General features: G+C 59.9%; 2 protein-coding genes across 2 annotated transcripts in view; one reads left to right on the top strand and one right to left on the bottom strand.

Moving 5' to 3' along the window:
• Positions 1–215: 215 nt before the first annotated feature.
• On the top strand, positions 216–18,072 carry PTSG_08181 (wnt inhibitory factor 1; the record flags this gene model as incomplete). Its single annotated transcript, XM_004991149.1, has 16 exons — positions 216–233; positions 552–629; positions 954–1,961; positions 2,212–2,404; positions 2,536–3,161; positions 3,597–11,417; positions 11,678–11,833; positions 12,129–12,245; positions 12,483–13,119; positions 13,314–13,424; positions 13,531–13,573; positions 13,721–13,774; positions 14,065–14,434; positions 14,570–14,806; positions 14,996–15,242; positions 15,605–18,072. The coding sequence occupies 16 exons, from the start codon at positions 216–218 to the stop codon at positions 18,070–18,072; spliced, it is 14,184 nt and encodes a 4,727-aa protein (XP_004991206.1).
• Positions 18,073–18,305: 233 nt separating this feature from the next.
• The window catches only part of PTSG_08180 (uncharacterized protein), a 2,396-nt gene continuing 1,432 nt past the window's right edge, over positions 18,306–19,269 (bottom strand). The window contains exons 3-4 of the mRNA XM_004991148.1: positions 18,906–19,021; positions 18,306–18,693 (exon numbers count right to left, since the gene is read on the bottom strand). Of these exons, the coding sequence (XP_004991205.1) occupies positions 18,618–18,693; positions 18,906–19,021 (192 nt within the window). The 3' untranslated portion in view covers positions 18,306–18,617. The remainder of the gene's footprint in view (positions 18,694–18,905; positions 19,022–19,269) is intronic.

Below are 19,269 nucleotides of genomic sequence, written 5' to 3'. Positions count from 1 at the left end.
TTTTTTTTTTTATTTTTTTTTTTTTTTTTTTTATTATTTTTCTAAAAACAGAGATCTTTTTTCCTGCTTAGTCGCGCGCGCACACACACACAAACACGCAGACCCGGCGAGTGTGTGTGTGTGTGTGTGTGTGTGTGTGTGTCCGCGCGGGCGCGTGGGCGCTGCGTGCGAACAAGAGGTTGAGGACGACCGCTGGTACACTGCCATCACGGACGATGCGTTATTTCCCGCCCGTACCCGCCACGCCGCTGCCGTGGACCAGGTGCCACGCGAACTCACCCTCCTTGCCTCGCGCGTGTGTGTATGCAGAACTTGTGTGGTGTTCTTCCCCCCCTCCCCCCCCCACCATCTCTGCCTCACAATATCTTCCTCACAATATCTTCCTCTCAATGTCTTCCTCTCTTCCTCGCTATCTTTCCCTCCCCCTCTCCCCCTCTCCCCCCTCTCTCTCTGTCTCTCTCTCCCCTCCTCCCCCTCTATGCCCCCCCCCCTCTCTCGCGGTGCTCCACGCTCACCCTTCATTCAACCAACCATTTTGTGCACCCCACCAGGCGTCGGGGACCGTGTATGTGTTTGGCGGCCACAGCTTTGGAGAATTCTTCGGCGACCTCCTCGCCCTCAACCTGGACGTGCGTTCCGCTTGTTGCTTGAGTCACAACACAACACAACACAACACAACACAACACAACACAACACAACACAACACAACACAACACAACACAACACAACACAACACAACACAACACAACACAACACAACACAACACAACATCAACACCAACACAACACAACACAGCACAACATCAACACCAACACCAACACCAACATCAACACAACACACAGAGCACAGCCAAACAACACCACCAACAACTAAGACAACAACAACACCCACACAACATTACGCAACACGACGCGCGCAAAATCTCACACCCCCATCCATGTCGCACCGCACAGACGATGGTATGGACGAGCGTGTGGCAGCCGCCGTCACCGCAATTGTCATCAGGAGCAGTGGATGCCTTCCCGTCTCCACGCCACTCTGCCACCCTGTCGCTGTATGCGGGGGTGCTGGTGCTGGTGGGCGGTGTGACGGAGCACGGCATCAGCAGCGACATCTGGCTGTTCAACACCACCGCCCCCAGTGCCGGGTGGATGCAGGTGGTGCCAACGGAGGTGTGCGTGAGCACATGTCCTCTTGGCGCCGTTTACCGCAACGCGCGCTGCGTTGTTGATCCAGATGCACCCACGAATGGCGATGGTGATGGCGATGACGGGTCGCCATCGGCCACAACAACTGCACCAGCACCGGCAACGTCACTGGAACCTGGCACGGGCAATGCCACCGCATCGGCCACAATGACAGCCGCCACATCAGCAGCAACAGCAATGACACCCGCCGCGCCATCGCCCACGGCAACAACAGCAGCGCCCGGCCCCTCCTCCACCAGCACCGCGCCACGGATGGTGTGTGAGCGAGGCACGCTGCCGCCGCTGGCAGACCACACGGCGACGGTGGTTGGCGACTTCATCTTCCTGATTGGCGGGCGTGCTCCGGACGATGAGTTCAGTGGTGTGATGCACCGCCTCAACATGCAGGCGCCGCCGCCGCCAACACACACGCACGCATCAACCAGCCACGACAGCACGAACACCACGAACAGCACCAGCATTGCCAACCATACTACAACCACCATCACCACCACCATTACAACAACCACGACCACAACCACGACCACCACCGGTCCTGCTTCGTCTTCGGCATTTGCCGGGCTGCATGTTGGTGTGGAGCGCATCCCTGTGGCAAAACCGCTGTTTCTGGAGGTTGTTGGCCACACGAGCGTGTACCATCCGCCCACCGACAGCATATACGTGTTTGGCGGGTTTAAGCCGTATCACGCCCGCTACGCAGACGAGCGTGATGCCCTGTACATCTTCCACGTCGCCGAGCTGGCCTGGTCAACGGTGTGTACATGTGTACATGTGTGCACGTGCGTGTGCATGTTTACATATGTGGCGCCACTGTGTGTTCGTGTGCATGCAGTGATGTCGTCCGAACTGGTTGCTGTTGTATTCGTGGCGTCTGACAAGGCATCTCCAATTCTACCTCCTCACACACACTCTCACTCACACTCACACACACTCACTCACACACACACACATACTCACACTCACTCACTCACACTCACGCACCTTTGCTTGCATCACGGTGCAGCCGCGCACGCCTCGCGGGAATGCCCCACCCGGCCTGGCCTTCCACACAGCAACACTGTTGGACGACACGATGGTGCTGTATGGTGGCACACACCACGTCCATTACGAAGAGGAGATTTGCTACAGCAACCACATGCACGTGTACCACTTTCGCTGCAACGCCTGGTCGCTCGAGACAGACGTCACTGACCAAGGTCCTGCTCAGTGCCCTGGCCGTGCGTTGCTGCAGTTGCCAAATTGCCCTTGCCAATGTTGCACACGCACACACGTTCACTCACCCGACCCCCCTCACACCACCTCACACTACCTCACACCGTGCTTGCAGGCATCACGCGAGGACGACAGGGCCACGCCGCTGTTGCTGCCGACAGCAACACGCTGGTGGTGGTGGGCGGCTTCGACGGGCGCACGCGTGGGGACGTGCTGCTGGTGCGGGGATCGCCTGGCTGGTGCTCTGCCCACGCGGACGAGGACAGCTGCATTGCCACGACTGCTTGCGGTGCATGCGTGCAGCCCGCGGGCACTGGCGGTGATGACAGCGGCGCTGTCATGCGCGCGTTTGTTGAGCTGCACAACTCCACGCTTGCGCCGTCGCCATGGCTGGTGCGTGCGAGTGAGGCTGCAGCAGCAACAGCGCCTGCAACAGCACTTGCCGTTGCCAGTCACTACGCTGCGAGCGTCACAGCAGCGCACGTGATGACAGCAGCCAACGTCGTCGCCTGTCTCAAAGCGTGCGCTGACCTCGGCGATGCATGTGTCGGTGTCAGCGTTGAGCAGCTCAGCGATGGCACTGTCAACTGCACGCTGGCATCTGTTTCCACCAAGTGCGCCCCGTTTGCCGGTGCCAGTGTGCTGTTTCGCCCCTCCACGCCACAGGCGGACGCCTTTGTTGTCTACGAGAAGCGCACGCTAGCTGCTGCACCCTGCGCTCTCCATCAGCCCATTCTCCAGGTGTGACACACACACACTCACACACACTCACACACACACACACACTCACACACACACACGCAACACACGCACACACACATACACACACACGCGCGCGCGCACACACACACACACACACACACGCACACACACACACACACACACACACACACACACACGCGCACACACACACACACACACGCACACACACACACACACACACACGCGCACACACACACACACACGCACACACACACACACACTCACTCACACTCAATCACACACGCACACATGTGTGTGAACGTCGACATTTGTGCATGACAACACCCCTGCTTCTCTTTTTGCCTTCTCAACACCTCCTCTCCAACGTCTCCTCTCCTCCCCCCGCTTCCCGCTCACGCGTCCACCCTGCCCCTCTTTCAATTCCGTCCTTCCTCTCTCCTGTTTCCTCGACAGGCCCTCGAGGACCACCTTCGCGATGCGCAGCAGCACCAACTCCTGTACCAGCGCTGCCTGTCGGTGTCTGCCACAGGACCACACTGCACGTGTGCGCCAAACGCGGCTCGCAACACGTCCCTGTCGTCCCTGCAGTGTTACCCCACGACCAACTGCTCGTCCACAGACCCAGCGCCGTCTTCGCCTGTGCCTTGTCCTCCCACAAGCAACGCCACCAGCCAGCAGCAAGAGCAGCAACAACAACCACGGTGCTTTGGTGCAGACGCCCCGTATCTGCTGCACATCACCCCAGGCAACAGCAGCGCCGCGTTTGCATGTGTCTCTGCTCGCGACTGCATTGCACTACGCGGCGTTCCAACACCAGCAGCACAACCAGCAGATGCGAGAACACAGCCCGACTTGTGCGCGTTTGACAGCATCTCCCCATACCCAGCGCTCATCGGGTCATCGTCGTCACCATCGTCGTCACCATCGTCGTCACCATCTCCAGCATCAACCCTCACGTCATCAGCCGCCCCGCCCACCACGACAGCAGCGGGTACCAGCATGGGCATGATCGACGACAACACCATGCTTCCTTTCTGTTTCGCTGACCCAACAACAGCCGGCCAGCTCTTCCGCAACCAGTCTGACTTCCACACCACCCTGCTCACCGCCGATGACCCTCCCACCCTCTCCGCCACAGTTGCGTTTGTGCCAGCGTTTGACCCCCTGCTTGCCATCGCCGACACGCCTGCTGCTGTAGCTGGTGCTGTGCCGGACGCGCGCCACGGCGACTGCTACGTGAGCGCCATGGCCACGCAGCCGCTGTGGTCGGCAACGCTCGCTGCGCCAACACCCATCGCAACGGTGGTTGTGCAGGGCAGCACGCCTTCGTGCTTTGACGCACCAGGAGCAGGGCCCGCAGCGCAGCAGCTGTGCATCCCTGAAACGCAGGATGTGCGCGTGGTGGTTGGCACCGATCCCACACACGTGCTTGCAGGCAAGACCTGCGGCTCTGTTCGCCTGAACGGTGGCCAGCCGGCAACAGTGTCGTGCGGCGGCGAGGTGGCCAGCGTCATCATCGTCCTCGCTCAGGCCGGCCCCACCATGCTCACGCTGTGCTCCGTACGCGCGTTTGCTGCATCAGACGCCGCCGCTGTTGAGGATGGGGTTGCATGCGGCAGCCGTGGCGATGGCGTGTGGATGTCGGGTGCCTGCACGTCGCACTGCAACGCCCACCGACAGTGCTCGGAGTGCGCTGCTGATGACCTCTGCGTGTGGTGTCACGGCACGAGCACGTGCGTGTCGCTCTTTGCGGACTCTGGCGCCGCGTTGGACGAGGAGGATGCGTGCCCGACCGCCATGGATGTGCCCGTCACGTCCACATCGCAGTGCCACCTGCACCGCCCGACCACGGGCATCACGCGGGAGCAGTTCTTTGATCTGCGCGGGTCCTGGACCCTGCACGGCTTCCGAACGTCGTTTGAGTTCCAGCACAGCTTCCCCTCCACGTCCCAAATTATCACCTCCTCCTTTGCCGTCAGCGACACGGATGAGAACTTTGGCGAGCGCATCCACGGCTACTTTGTGCCTGCAGCAACAGACACCTACCGCTTCTACATCCGCAGTCGGCAGGGCTACTATGCTGAGCTGTTTCTCAACACCAACGCCTCCGCGGTGGATCCCGCGTCAACTGCAGTCATCGTCGCCCGCCAGTCACCAACATCCTCGCGGCCACAACAGTCGTTTACAGACAGCAGCGTGCAGTCGCTTGCGGCAGTGCACCTCAGCAAGGGCGCCCGCTACTACATTGCCTCGCACGTGTTTGTGTACAGCCGCAGCTCGTTTGGCCGGCACGAGGTTGCCGTTGCTGCCAAACGCGCGAGCGATCCAACGGGCGTGAGCGACGCAGACATCATCCCAGGCGCACGCCTGCGCCCCTTTGAGGCGGATGTGTGCAGCAGCATCGACAACTGCTTTGGTTGCACGGCCGCTGCCAACTGCGGGTGGTGTGGGAACACGTGCATGCCCCTGGATCGCGTGTCCCCCAGCACCTGCACCTCGTTTGCGTACACGGACGACCAGTGCGCACAGTGCAATGAGTTTACGGACTGTGACGAGTGCATCGCCACAGCGCACTGCGAGTGGATCCTGTACGCGTGCCGCCGCGTCTCTGGACATTCGCTGGCGGTCACCGCCACAAACGACCTGTCGTGTCCGGTGCCATGCACGGAGCGCACGTCATGCGCAACGTGCACGGACAGCCAGAGCTGTGGGTGGTGCGCCTCCACCAACACGTGCTTTGACTTCAATGGCTACCTCACCCGCTTTGCAGATGGCGAGTGCGAGTCTTGGCACACGTCGGCGTCCACCTGCCCAGATTGTAGCGCACACACCACGTGCACGTCCTGTGTTGCTGACTTTCAGTGCGGCTGGCTGTACGCCCACGACAACGCGGCCGTCGGCGCGTGTATTTCCGGCGACTTTGCTGGCCCCTTCAATCGCAGCGCTGCCGCCGTGCCGGAGTCGCTGCTTGAGGCCATTGCCAACACATCCCAGCTCTTCAGCCCCCACAACACCTCCTCATCTTCGACAGTAATTAGTCCTGCCAACAGCACCAACAGCACCAGCGACACCACGAGGGCAGCGGCAGACATGTACCCGCTGGCATATGTGTACGACACGTGCCCCGATGTGGACGAGTGCCGATTTGAGTACGACGACTGCCCGGGCAACGCCACGTGCGTTGATGAGCCGAGTGGGGAGCACCTGCGCAGCTACCGGTGCGAGTGCAACCCCGGGTATGCAGCAACAACGGCGGGCACGGGCGAAGGAGGTGGCGGACAGGGCCTGATGTGCACGCCCATGTGCCCTGGCTGTGTGCAGGGCGACTGCATTGCGCCCAACACGTGTCAGTGCCACCGCTTCTTTTCCGGTGCAAACTGCACAGAGTGCACACCCATTGGCTCGCTGCTGCCTTCGGCAACCACCACGACAACGCAACCAACGACCAACACCACCGCTCACAACACCACCGCCAGCGTGAACGGCACGACCACCTCCCCCGCGACTACCATGCTGCGTGTCAACGTGTGCGGGGCCAATGCCGTGTGCGCACCACCGGGCTGGAACACATCGTTGCCCTTCAACGTGAGCGAGCACATCAGCGGGTACCCATCATCGCCATCCTCCCCGTCGTCGTCGTCATCATCGCCTGCGTTTGAGTGCCAGTGCGCGCCCGACTACGCTGCACCCGTACATGCCAGTGCCGGCTGTGAGCCGCAGTGCACCACGCACGGATGCGTGCACGGCACATGCGTCGCTCCAGACACGTGCGCGTGCGATGAGGGCTGGGAAGGCGCAAACTGCACGACGTGCGTGCAAGGTGCGCATGACGAGTGCCACGAGGACGCCGTGTGCTATGACGCCAACGGCGACCTTGGGTGCCGATGCAAGGACGGATATGCAGGCAACGGCCGCACCGCGTGCTTTCCCGTGTGTGTGCCGGCGTGCTCCGACTTTGGCACATGCGTTGCACCCAACCAATGCGAGTGCCAGACGGGCTTCACGGGTCTTGTGTGCGACAAGTGCAATGCATCGCAAGCGCAGACGGTGCACGGGTGTGACGAGCACGCCACCTGCCGTGTTGACCTGGACCCGCTCACGCTCGTGTGGACGCAGTCGTGCGAGTGCAACCGCGGCTACCACGGGTCTGGCAAGGTGTGCGATGCCACCTGCGCCGCGTGCGAGTTTGGGCAGTGCACAGAGCCCGAAGTGTGCACATGCGCGCCCTTTGCCAGCGGGGCGGCGTGTGACGCGTGTGCAAATGCCACCATGTGCAGCAGCGTGGCCTTTTGCGCCAAGTCTCTACCGGATCTCACCGCCATCCTCACCAACGGCAGCAGCAGCAGCAACAGCACTGCTCCGGGTGGCGGTGGTGGGTCGGCTGCGCTCATCCCTCATCGACGCCACATTCCGCTTGAAGGCGAAACCACACGTTACGTGGTGGCTGTGGAGCAGGGAACAAGGGCGCCGTCGTCAGCAGAGACGGCAGCATCCGTCATGATCAACACCACCTTTATCGAGCACTCGCATGAGTTTTGCGCGTGTCCGCCTGGGTTTGAAGGCGACGGGCTGACATGCACGCCCGTGTGCTCGCAGGGGTGTGTCAATGGCCAGTGTTCGTATGCTGCTCGCGTTGATGGCACCTTTGGCAACTGCACGTGCGCTGTGGGCTTTGTGGGAGACGACTGCAGCGTGTGTGTACCTGGAGTGGCGGAGTGTGCTGCCAACGCCACATGCAAGGCCTCCACCAACGGGCACATGATGTGCCAATGCGATGATGGGTTCGCAGGGGACGGCAACGTGGCCTGTGCCCCGGTGTGTACACAGGGGTGTGTGCACGGCACCTGTGTTGCGCCCAACACGTGCGCGTGTCAGGTTGGCTTTGCAGGCAACAACTGCACCATGTGCGACATGACCGCTGCGGACTATCCGTGTGCACCCGAGGCCCTGTGCACAATGGAGCCAGCACCCAGCACGGCAACAGGGTTTGCACCACGCTGCACTTGCCCTCCTGGCTATGCCGGTGACGGCAGCGTGTGCGAGCCCGTGTGCTCTGCATGCATGTTTGGCACGTGCACCGCCCCTGAGACGTGCACCTGCGATGAAGGGTTTGTGGGTGATGCTTGCGCATTCTGCGATCCACAACACCCGCCGTGTGGCCTGCACGCGTCCTGCGTTCCAGTGCACAACAACAACAACAGCAGCAGCAACAACAGCAACAACAACAACCACAACAACAACAACAACAGCAGCAGCAGCACTACCACCACCGCCACTGCCACCATCAGTAATGCAACTGCAATGACCAACAGCAGCAGCACCACAAACAGCACGATGCGTGGCGTGTGCCAGTGTGATGACGGCTACGCTGGCGACGCGCTTCTGGGCTGTGCACCCGTCTGCGCACACGCGTGCCAGAACGGCAACTGCACGGCACCTGACACTTGCACCTGTAACCCCGGCTTTATGGGTCCCTTGTGCGAGCAGTGCGTGCCTGATGATCACAGATGCACAGCGCACGCATCGTGCGTGTTTCTCAATGCCACCACAACTACCACCACCAGCAGCACCACCAGCAGCAGCACCAGCAGCGAAAAGAGTGCAGGGTTCTACTGCATATGTGATGAAGGGTATGTGAGGCGCGGAAGTGCTTGCGAGCCAGTGTGCCTGCAGGGATGCGTGCACGGCTCGTGCATTGCGCCCGGCATGTGTGCGTGCGATGACGGATGGCTTAACGTGGATGCTGCAAACTGCACAGAATGCAACCCCGACGGCGCCAGCAGCAGCAGCAGCAGCAGCAGCAGCAACGACAATGGTGCAACTTCCGTGTGCACGGAGCACGCCACGTGCAATGCCGCGTCGCGGGCGTGCGAGTGCGATGTCGGTTACGCACCGCAAGGGCAGGTTGCTGGCGGCTATGGCTCGTGCAGCCCCGTGTGTGCGCCTGCGTGTGTTCACGGCACGTGTGTGGCACCGAACGCGTGCAACTGCCAGGACGACTGGGGCGGCCCCACGTGCGAGGCATGTCCACCCAACACCATCTGCAGTGCTCGCGGGTCCGTGTGCGACAAGCTCAGCGACGCACAGGTGCTGGCGTTCTCCAGCAAGTACCCTGGCTTCCGCTTTGTGTTTGAGACCAACACGACCGCAGATCTGCTGCGGCAGTATCAGTGCACGTGTGCACACGGGTGGGCGGGCGACGGCGCCACATGCCAGCCCGTGTGCGATGAGCCCTGTGTGCACGGCGAGTGCACGGGGCACAACACATGCACGTGTGACACATCGGAGAACAGCGGTAACCCTGCATGGGCTGGCCCGCTCTGCACGGATTGCATCGCCATCGAGCATGGCTGTCACCCCAATGCCACCTGCGCCTCGTCATCGTCATCCTCCTCGGGAGATGTGACGTGCCAGTGCAAGCCTGGGTTTGAGGGCGACGGAAGAACATGTTCCCCCGTGTGTGAGGACGGGTGTGTGCACGGCACATGCGTCGCCCCAAACACGTGCGTGTGCGACGCTTCCACTTTTGACGACAGCGACAGCGGCGTTCCTGCTTGGGCTGGGGCTGATTGCTCCATCTGCCTGCCAGAACAGCACGGATGCCACCCCAACGCGTCGTGCACGGCCAAGACCGCCCCGCTTGGCGCCGACCCACCAATCGCGTGTGTGTGCAACGACGGCTATGAGGGAGACGGCATGGCGTGCGCGCCCATCTGCACGGACCCCTGTGTGAACGGTACGTGCACGGCGCCGGACGTGTGCTCGTGTCACCTCGGGTTCACTGGCGAAAACTGCGACGTGAACTGCATGTGCAGCTTCTCCAGCTCCTGCGAGGACCAGGGCCCTGGCGTGTGCGACGCGTGCCAGCTGCACACCACGGGAACCTTTTGCGAGCGGTGTGAGGAAGGCTTCTACGGTGACCCTGGCAGTGGGGTGCCGTGCCAGCCGTGCCCGTGCAACGGACATGGCACGTGCCACCACCGCACAGGCGAGTGCACCTGCGATGAGACCACGCAGGGCACGCACTGCAATTCGTGTGCGTCGGGATACCACGGCAACCCAAGCAATGGCGGGCCCTGCTACCGCTATTGCACACAGGACGTGAACCGCATTGTGCTGACGGCGGGCGAGGGCTGGATCTCGTCTGGGCCTTCAACGTCGTGCTCTTACAGCAGCAGCAAGCGCTGCCACGCCCTGGAGCGCGCGTGCGTGTTTGTGATTGCGGCCAACGACAGCACAAGTTCCATTCGCCTGGAGACGGAGGAGCTTGAGGTGGAGTGTGTCTACGACTCGCTGCGTGTGCTTGAAGGTGCATCGCAGTTCTCGCCCGAGATTGCAGTGCTGACGGGCTTCACGCCTCCGCCGCCCATTGTCTCGCGTGGCGCTGTCACGCTGCAGTGGTTCTCTGACTTCACGTGGGCTGAGAAGGGCTTCAAGATGCACTACGTGATTGAGCGCTGCCCGTTCATGTGCAACGGTCGCGGGACGTGCGATGAGGCCACGGGCGTTTGCCACTGCAGCGCAGGGTGGCAGGGCGAGGCGTGCGACGTTGAGGTGTGCCCCAATAACTGCAGCGTTGCTCTTGGCCAGGGCGTGTGCGTGGAAGACGACACGGGCGGTGATGGTGCTGGTGGCGGCGGCGGGTACAAGCGGTGCGTTTGCATGCACGGCTTCACGGGCCGCGACTGCGGTGACCCGCCCCACCACGGTGGGTGGAACGAGTACTTGGAGCGCATGCCAGAGCCGCTTGCCGGCGCTTCTGCGGTGTATGATCCCGTGACCAGCGCCGTGCTGCTGTTTGGCGGACGACCTCCACAGGTCATCCGCGACCCCGCGCTCAGCAACGCCCTTGTGGCGTTTGACGTGTCCACACGCACCTTCACCACCATTCATGGCAGCACGGAAGGCGATGGCAGTGCCGCTGGTGCTGCCGACAACAGTGGTGATGCAAGCAGTTCAGACGGCGACGGCCTTCGTGGCGGCGTACCCACCGCACGCTACGGCCACACCGCTGTGCTGAGCGTTGAGCGACGGCAGATGTTCGTGTTTGGTGGGAGGCTGCAGAGCACACGCGTGTCCAACAGCTTGTTCGTGTACGATGTGGATGCAGACGTATGGGAGCACGTGAAACCGCTTGGAGATGAGCTGGAGCCGCGATTTGCACACACAGCAACGCTGGTGGACGGCCGCATGTATGTGATTGGCGGCGTGAGCAACGATGATGGCCTTGTCTTCAGGGCACAAGTGTTTGACCTGGACACCCTCAACGTTGAGGTGGGCACTACTCAACATTGAAGGGGGGGGGAGGGGTGGGAGGAAAGAAGGGTGGGGTCGTGCGCATTAGTCGTGTGTGTATTGTGTGTGTATATAGTGTGTGTGTGTTGATTGTGTGTGTGTGTGTGTGTTGATTGTATGTGTATTGTGTGTGTGTGCGTGTGTGTTGATTGTGTGTATTATGAGTGTGTGCTTGCGAGTATGCTCTCGTCACAACTCACCATCTCTCTGCCTCTCCCCTTCGAACCTCATGTCTCCAGACGCTGCCGCCATCTGGTGCGCACCCTGCTGGTTTGCTCGGGGCGACTGCCGTGTTCTCGCCTGCCGCCAACCGCATTCTCCTCGTTGGCGGCGTTGGCCTTGAGCGCCAGATCAACGGCATCTACAACAGCAGGAAGCGATTCGCCTACCGCGCGGTGTGTGTGTGTGTGTGCGTGTGTGCGTGTGTGTGTGTGTGTGTGTGTGTGTGTGTGTGCGTGTGTGTGTGTGCGTGTGTGTGCGTGTGTGTGCGTGTGTGTGTGTGCAAGTGTTTGCTCGTGGTTGTAGGGCTGATGTGTTATTTGCATTTGTAACACGTGTGGTTGTGTGAGTGTGCGCAGTCATATCCTTCACGAAGCACCAAGAGTCTGAAGACTTATACCTGCCATACCTGCCAACCGTGCTCTCTATTTGCTTTTCTCGTTTGCACACGCCGTTGTGGAAATGCTGCAGGTGCGACTTCAAGATGACGTGTATGCCTTTGACGTGCGGAATGCGACGTGGGCGAGTGTCGCGCCGTTGCCGCGTGCCCGCGCGTTCCACGCGTCGTTTCTTCTTGACCGTTTCCTGGTACGCAGCAGTCTCGGCATCACGGTGCAGGCATCATTCAATACACAATGCTCATGCACACGCACATGCTCATGCTCACATATGCACGTGCTCACATATGCACGTGCTCACATATGCACGCCTCCCCTCCCACGCACACACACACACACATACACACGCACACACACACACACATACACACGCACACACACACACACACATACACACACACACACACACACGCATGTACATCTGCAGGTGACTTTTGCCGGCAACAGTTTCCAGCACGGGTCTGGTGGCGACTGTCCAGACTCGAGTGTGTACGTGTACGACACGCAGTGCGACGAGTGGCTCTCTGCTGACAGTGCGCTCGTGCAGCTTTTCAGCCAGGAGGAAGTGCCGTTTGGTCGCTCTTTTGCTGCCACCGCACACATCATTCACGGCGACACACACATGCACGACGCTGCTGCCCCCTCCCTGGCGACGAACGGCAGCAGCAGTACAAGTGGCGGTGGCCGCGCCGGCGGCACAAGTGGCGGTGATGCGAGTGGTGCCGATGGTGTGGTGCTCACGCAGCCACCGGAATCTGCTTGGATGTTTGGCGGCTTTGGACGCACCATGCTGGATGACGTGTATGAGATTCGATTGCCCAACTGCAGCGCCGCGCACGCCAATGCAACGCAGTGCACGCAAACCTCCGGCTGTGTGTGGTGTGGCGATGATGATGGTGGTGGCGGCAGCTGCGTGCTTGGGGTTGGAGCCACGGCCGAGGACACATGCGCACGTGAGAGCACGTGTGCGGCACCCCCGTCCTGCTCCACAATTCGCACATGCGGCCAGTGCGCCTCCCGCGACGACTGCTACTGGGTGATCACAACAACAGGACAATTTGCTGGTGAGTGTGCACATGCGCATGCTATTGCTTGCGTGATTTGTGTTGATGCGTGCCTGGTTTTGTGTTGATGCGTGCGTTGTAGTGTTGTCTTCGCGATTGCTTCAGGTTTCGTTTGCCTCGTTTTTGTTTTTGTTGCTGTACCGCCTGTCTCCGACCTATGCCTAACGTTCCTTGCCATCGCTGACCGTGCGCAGGCCTTGCTGGCACATGCCACAGCGCTGCCGGCACGGCAGCCACCGGCATTCAGGCGAATTACTGTGACCAATGCGGAATCCGCTCATCCTGCAAGGCTTGCACAGACCCAGGTATATGTGTGTATGTGTGTGTGTGTGTGTGTGCATGCGTGCGTATGTCTGCACGTGTTCTGTTCTGACGCGACCTCACAATGGACGTTTTTGTGTTTTGCTGCAGAATTCTTGTACGAGTGCGGCTGGTTTGAACAGTCCACCTTCAAGTGAGTAAATTGGTGCTCGAATGCTGCTGTGCTTTGCCATGTTGATGCCATTCTTCATTAGGCTTTGGTTTGCGTTGTTCCTCACACAAATTGTGATTGACGAATTGTGTGTTGTATGTATGTGTGTGCTTGCGTGTGTGTGTGCAGCGAGCACTTCTGCTTTGACAAGGAATCGCCTATCAACGCCATCCCAGATACAATGTAAGGCCGAGATGTTTGTGTTTGCTGTGTTGCCTTCTTATTGTTTTGGTTGGTTTCTCCGTACACAACACGCTGGCGTCCACCTCTCGCCTCTAAATTCCTTCACCCACCCGGCTCACATACACATTGTCGCATCCCACAACACACACTCACACACGTACACATCACACACACACACACACACACACACACACACACACACACACACACACACACACACACACACACACACACACACACACACGTACGCATCAACAACAACGACGTCCGTAACGCCTCGATGTTGTCAGTGAGGAGCAGGCTGGTTGCCCGGCTGCTTGCAGTTCACTGCAGTCGTGCGACGCGTGCGAGCAGGCTGTGGGCTGCCAGTGGTGCGGGTCGTCGCAGGTGTGCCAGGAAACCAACCTCTTCCCCGATCTCAACGCCGTCGGCGAATGCGCGAATGACGATGTTCAGGCTGGCAACGACGTGTGCCCACGCGAGTGCTCGTCGTACTCCACCTGCTCGTCCTGCCTCCAGAACAGCCGGTGCGGCTGGTGCGTGGATCCTGTGTCCGGTGAAGGCGCGTGCGCAGCTGGCGGGGCGGTTGGCCCCTACGACACGACATCCATGTGTTTTGGGCTTGTGGACCAGCAGTCCGTGTCCATGGCCGTCGCAAGCGTGCTTGCAGGCAGCATTGACCGCGACGTCAACACGTCCACAGGCACAGCGAGCGATGGCGGTGGCGATGACGGTGGCCCTGGTTTGGCGAGCACGGGACTGGACCGCACGTCTGCGACAAACACGACGCTGCAGTGGTGGTACTTCAGCTGTCCCGACAGGAACGAGTGCGAGCAAACACCGCAGCCGTGCGACGCCAACGCAACGTGCACCAATATTGTGGCGCCACGATTCCCTGGCAGTGATGACAAGAGCTACGAGTGTGTGTGCAACGATGGTTTTGAGGGTGATGGCAGCGTGTGCACGCCCGTTTGTGACACCTTTGGCTGTTCTCCTCAACACGGCACCTGCGTCGCACCAGACGTGTGCCAGGTGTGTGTGTGTGTGTGTGTGCTTGTGTGAGAGTATGCGTATGTGCGTATGCGTGCGCGCTTGCTTGTGTGTATTTGTTTTGTGCTTGCGTTGGTGCACACTCCTTGTTGTTGCTTCATGAACTTGCTCATATGACCTCATATCTCCTCGGCACATCGCCCTGACTTGGAATCCACCACGCCATTGCAGTGCGACACCGGTTTTACAGGTGTGAACTGTACACAGCTGTGCCCATGCAACAAGCACAGCTCGTGTGACAGCGGTGGCTGCGACATGTGCGAGCACAACACGGAGGGCACCATGTGTGAGCGCTGTGCACCTGGCTTCTTTGGCGATGCCACGGCAGGCACCCCGACAGACTGCAAGCCCTGCATGGACGTGTGCAATGGCCACAGCACGGAGTGTTTTTCGTCCATGGACGCCGCCAACGGTGCAGGTGCGTGCTTGTGTATGCTTGTGTGCATGCGTGTGTGTGCACACAAGTGTGTTTGCGTGCGTGCTTGTGTGCGTGTGTGTGTATGCTTGTCTATCTCTCTGCGTGTGTGTTTGTCCACCTGTCTGCCTGCGCGCTTTTTCTGCTTGTGTGCGTGCGCGCGTCGCTGTGCATTTAGCACGATGCTGTTTGTTCGCGCTCTTGTTGGTGAAGATCGGTTGATTTGTCTTCTCCATTTTCCCACGCCCGTTGTTCACGTTTCGCTTTGTGACCATGAGCTTTGCTCCCGCCCTCCCCGACATCATTGCACAAACGCGCTCCCTCTCATGCACGCACACACAACACGCGCGTTGTTTTCCTTGCAGCGGTGTGCAAGCGGTGTGACCCAGAGAGTCACACGACGGGCCAGTTCTGTGACGAGTGCATGGATGGCTACTACCGGGACCCAGACGCGTTTACCAACAGCCAGCAAGTGCTCTGCCTTCCGTGTGAATGTAACGGGCGCGGCGATGCGTGCAACCCGCTCACGGGAACAGACTGCCAGTGCTTCAGCGACATGCACGCGATCACGCGAAACCCCGAGCACCAGTGCGGGTCGTGCGAGCCGGGCTACGTGGCAACAGGCCTCGGCGCTGGACTTGTGGACCTGCGCCCCGGTGATGCGTGTCACCGCGCCATCAACCTGACAGCAGTCACGTCCACGTCATCTGGTGGCGAGCACGTGGGGCGCATTGAACTGCAGCCGAACAGGGCCCCGTATCGCGTTGCGCTGCTGCCTGTTGGCCGCGGTGCGTACCGGCCCTTCCGCAACGCCATGGTGGAGTTTACGGAACTGGAGGGGGAGGTGGTGGTTGACGTGATGAGTGAGGGCGCAGCGGGTGCCCAATCGTGTGCCGACAGCACATGTCGCCGGTTCCTGTGCTCGGAATTCTCGGGCTCGTGCACGCAGCTCACGCTCACGCCCGACACACCTGCCACGGCTTCCGGCAATGGTGGCGTTGATAATGACGACGATGATGTTGCTGGTGTTGCCGATGATGATGGCACGGTGATGAGGAGAAGTGCAAGGAGTAGCACTGACGCTGATGCCAATGCCGTTGTTGGTGGTGGTGGTGGCAGCGCGGACGTGAACGTGGATGCGGTTCTGCTGTCGCCAACAGTGCCGCCATCATCGTCGTCGTCGTCGTCGTCGTCGTCATCATCATCGCCATCCAACCTGCGGGTCACGCTCGACTGCTCCGCCTTCAACTTCCTGCAAGATGTCGTGTTTGTGACTGTGCGAGCGGCGCGGACACGCGAGAGTGCAGCGGTGGCGTTCACCATTGGATATACGCCTGCGAATGAGGACGAGGACGGGCTGCAGTGCGCAGCGTGCCTCGACTGCCCAGTGCCGTGTGTGCCCGGGTACTTCCTCGACCCCGACACGCCCGAGCGGTTCAGGTGCCGCGCGTGCGAGTGCAACGGCCACGGCGACCGGTGCAACGTGCTGACTGGCGATTCGTGCGGATTGGCGGCGGAAGGGTGCGACGTGGTTACGGGGGAAGACTGCAGGTGTGCGCACAACACCGTCTCGCTACAGGTGCGGGCAAACATGCTGCCGTACGAGTACCAGTGCAACCGTTGCCGGGATTTGATCCAGACGTCATCTGGCATGGTTGTTCTCTCCGGAACGCCGGAGAACGGCAAGCAGTGCTATCGGCAGATTGTGCAGCAGGCCGTGCAGTCGCCGAGCTTGCAGGCAGGCGAGTCGCAATTCTTCGTGTTCACACCAGGCATTTTTACCAACGTGGACCTCCGCGTGACCATTGACGTGTGGCAGGGGACGGTGGCTGCGGTTGTTGCCACAGACAACGGCACGGTCGTGGACTTGCTTGGCGATGGCGAGAACACGGAGAACACGGACGCCAACGCCACCCTGGCCACGCCCGCTGCAAGCTCATCCAGCAGCAGCAATGGCAATGCCGGCAGTGGCGGTAGTGGCAGCAGCACCGGTGGTCGTGGCATGCTGGAGCCGCTGCAGCTGGCGGAAGGGTTTGTTGTGCCGAGCAACGCGACGGTGCGGCGAGACGTGATTGAGGCGGAACGCGCGTACATGCGCTTCAGCCACCGGCAGTTCAACTTCTCCACGACGGTGTTCTACTTGACGGTGGTCAACTTGGGCCCGGAGCCAGCGCAGCTGCGGGTGTTTTCCAGCCAGCCCGTAGTCTCCATCGATCTCGTGGTGTTCTTCACCGTCTTCTTCTGCGTGTTCTTCTTGATTGGCGCCATGGTGGTGGGCGCGTACAAGCTCAACAGCCTGTATCACGTGCGCCAGTCTGCGCGCGAGGAGGTGCTGGCCATGGAAACGCTTGCCCGCCGCCCCTTTGCCACCGCAACCTTGATGCTGCGACGCGATGCGCAGGGGAAACAGCACGCACGAGCAAAGCCGGCCCGGTGGATGTCACCCCTATCCTCGTCCTCATCATCGTCGTCGTCGCTGAAGCCGCGCGGCGTCCTGACATCGTCATCGGGGTCACCCGCGTCAGCACCGGGTGCTGCTTCGAAACACACACCGTCGTCGTCGTCATCATCGTCCGTGCCTGCAGGCAAGCGGGGCGAGGAGCCCGTACCTGTGGCTGTGCAGCCGCTGGCTGCACCCCGCAAGCACGAGGCAATTGCAACATATGTGATTGAGCTGCCAGGTGGGCGTGGCGATGGCCTGCCCACACTCTCGCTCGGTATTGCGCATATGACGACGCAGAAGCAGGGGCATCTGCGGAAGAGGCGGCGGCGACACAAAGGAAAGCGCGGGATCGCTGTGAATCCAATGCCCATTGACAACACACACGTCTGAAGCGCAGAATGTGTGTGCGTTTGAAATGGTGTGTGTGTGTGTGTGTGTGTGTGTGTGTGTGTGTGCAAACGTGAGTGCATTGACATGTTAAGAAGCATTGCTCAATGTTAGGTTGTGTGTGTGAGCTATGGAGCACTGCTCAACGTAGATTCTTTTGTGTCCACGCTTTTGGGCTTGCTTGAAGTGGGAGTTTTGATGTGCAATTCACTCTTGTTATTCGCGTTCTCCTCTTTCCCCTTTGTTATCGGTTCACTTGTATTGACGGTGCTGTTGCAAGCTTTGAGGCAGTCACCATCGGTCAGTCAGAGATTAAATGAAGCGCATGTTGAAGTGGCAACGCCCGCGATGGGTAACAGTAGGGAACGCCAGCGAAGATGCACGCGTGTTTGTACAGGAACAAGGAACAGGAAGGGGGAATGTAGATACGTGTGTGTGTGTGTGTTGTTGTTGGTTTGGTGTGTGTGTGTGTGTGTGCATGTGTGTGAGTGTGCATGTGTGAGTGTGTGTGTGTGTGTGTTTCATCGGTTGTGTTTGTGCGACTCGGACTAGACAGGCGCGCCGTTGCCGCCGAGCTGCTGAAACATCTGGTCAATCATCGGCGCAAACATTTGGCCAAACGGTCTGTGGACAAGTGTGTGTGTGTGTGTGAGTGAGTGAGTGAGTGAGTGAGTGAGTGAGTGAGTGAGTGAGTGAGTGAGTGAGTGAGTGAGTGAGTGAGTGAGTGAGTGAGTGAGTGAGTGAGTGAGTGAGTGAGTGAGTCTGTGTGAGTGAGTGAGTGAGTGTGTGAGTAACTGCTTCCAGGTTCAAACAGAAGCGTCTGCGTGGGCACTTACGTTGCGAGGAACTGGTCGGGCAGCTCGCGGACCTTTTGTGGGATCGATTGGCCAGTGAGGAACGTGGCTGCTTCTTCCGAGAAGTGGTTGCAGTTGTTGCGTAGAAGATGATACGTCTGAACACAGGCACACGGGAGAAGACAGAGGATGGGGTAGGGTGAGATGAGAAAAGGTACCAAATCGGCGGTGTATGAGCAAATGTGTGGTCAAACACGAACCTATACTCAGACTCACACACACACACACATACATACACACACACACATGCTCCACACACACATGCTCCACACACACACACACACACACACACACACACACACACACACACACACACACACACACACACACACACACACACACACAC

The sequence above is a fragment of the Salpingoeca rosetta genome (genome assembly GCF_000188695.1).
Source record: "Salpingoeca rosetta unplaced genomic scaffold supercont1.21, whole genome shotgun sequence".
Classification (NCBI taxonomy): domain Eukaryota; class Choanoflagellata; order Craspedida; family Salpingoecidae; genus Salpingoeca; species Salpingoeca rosetta.
This window is presented reverse-complemented; position numbering and strand designations above follow the sequence as displayed.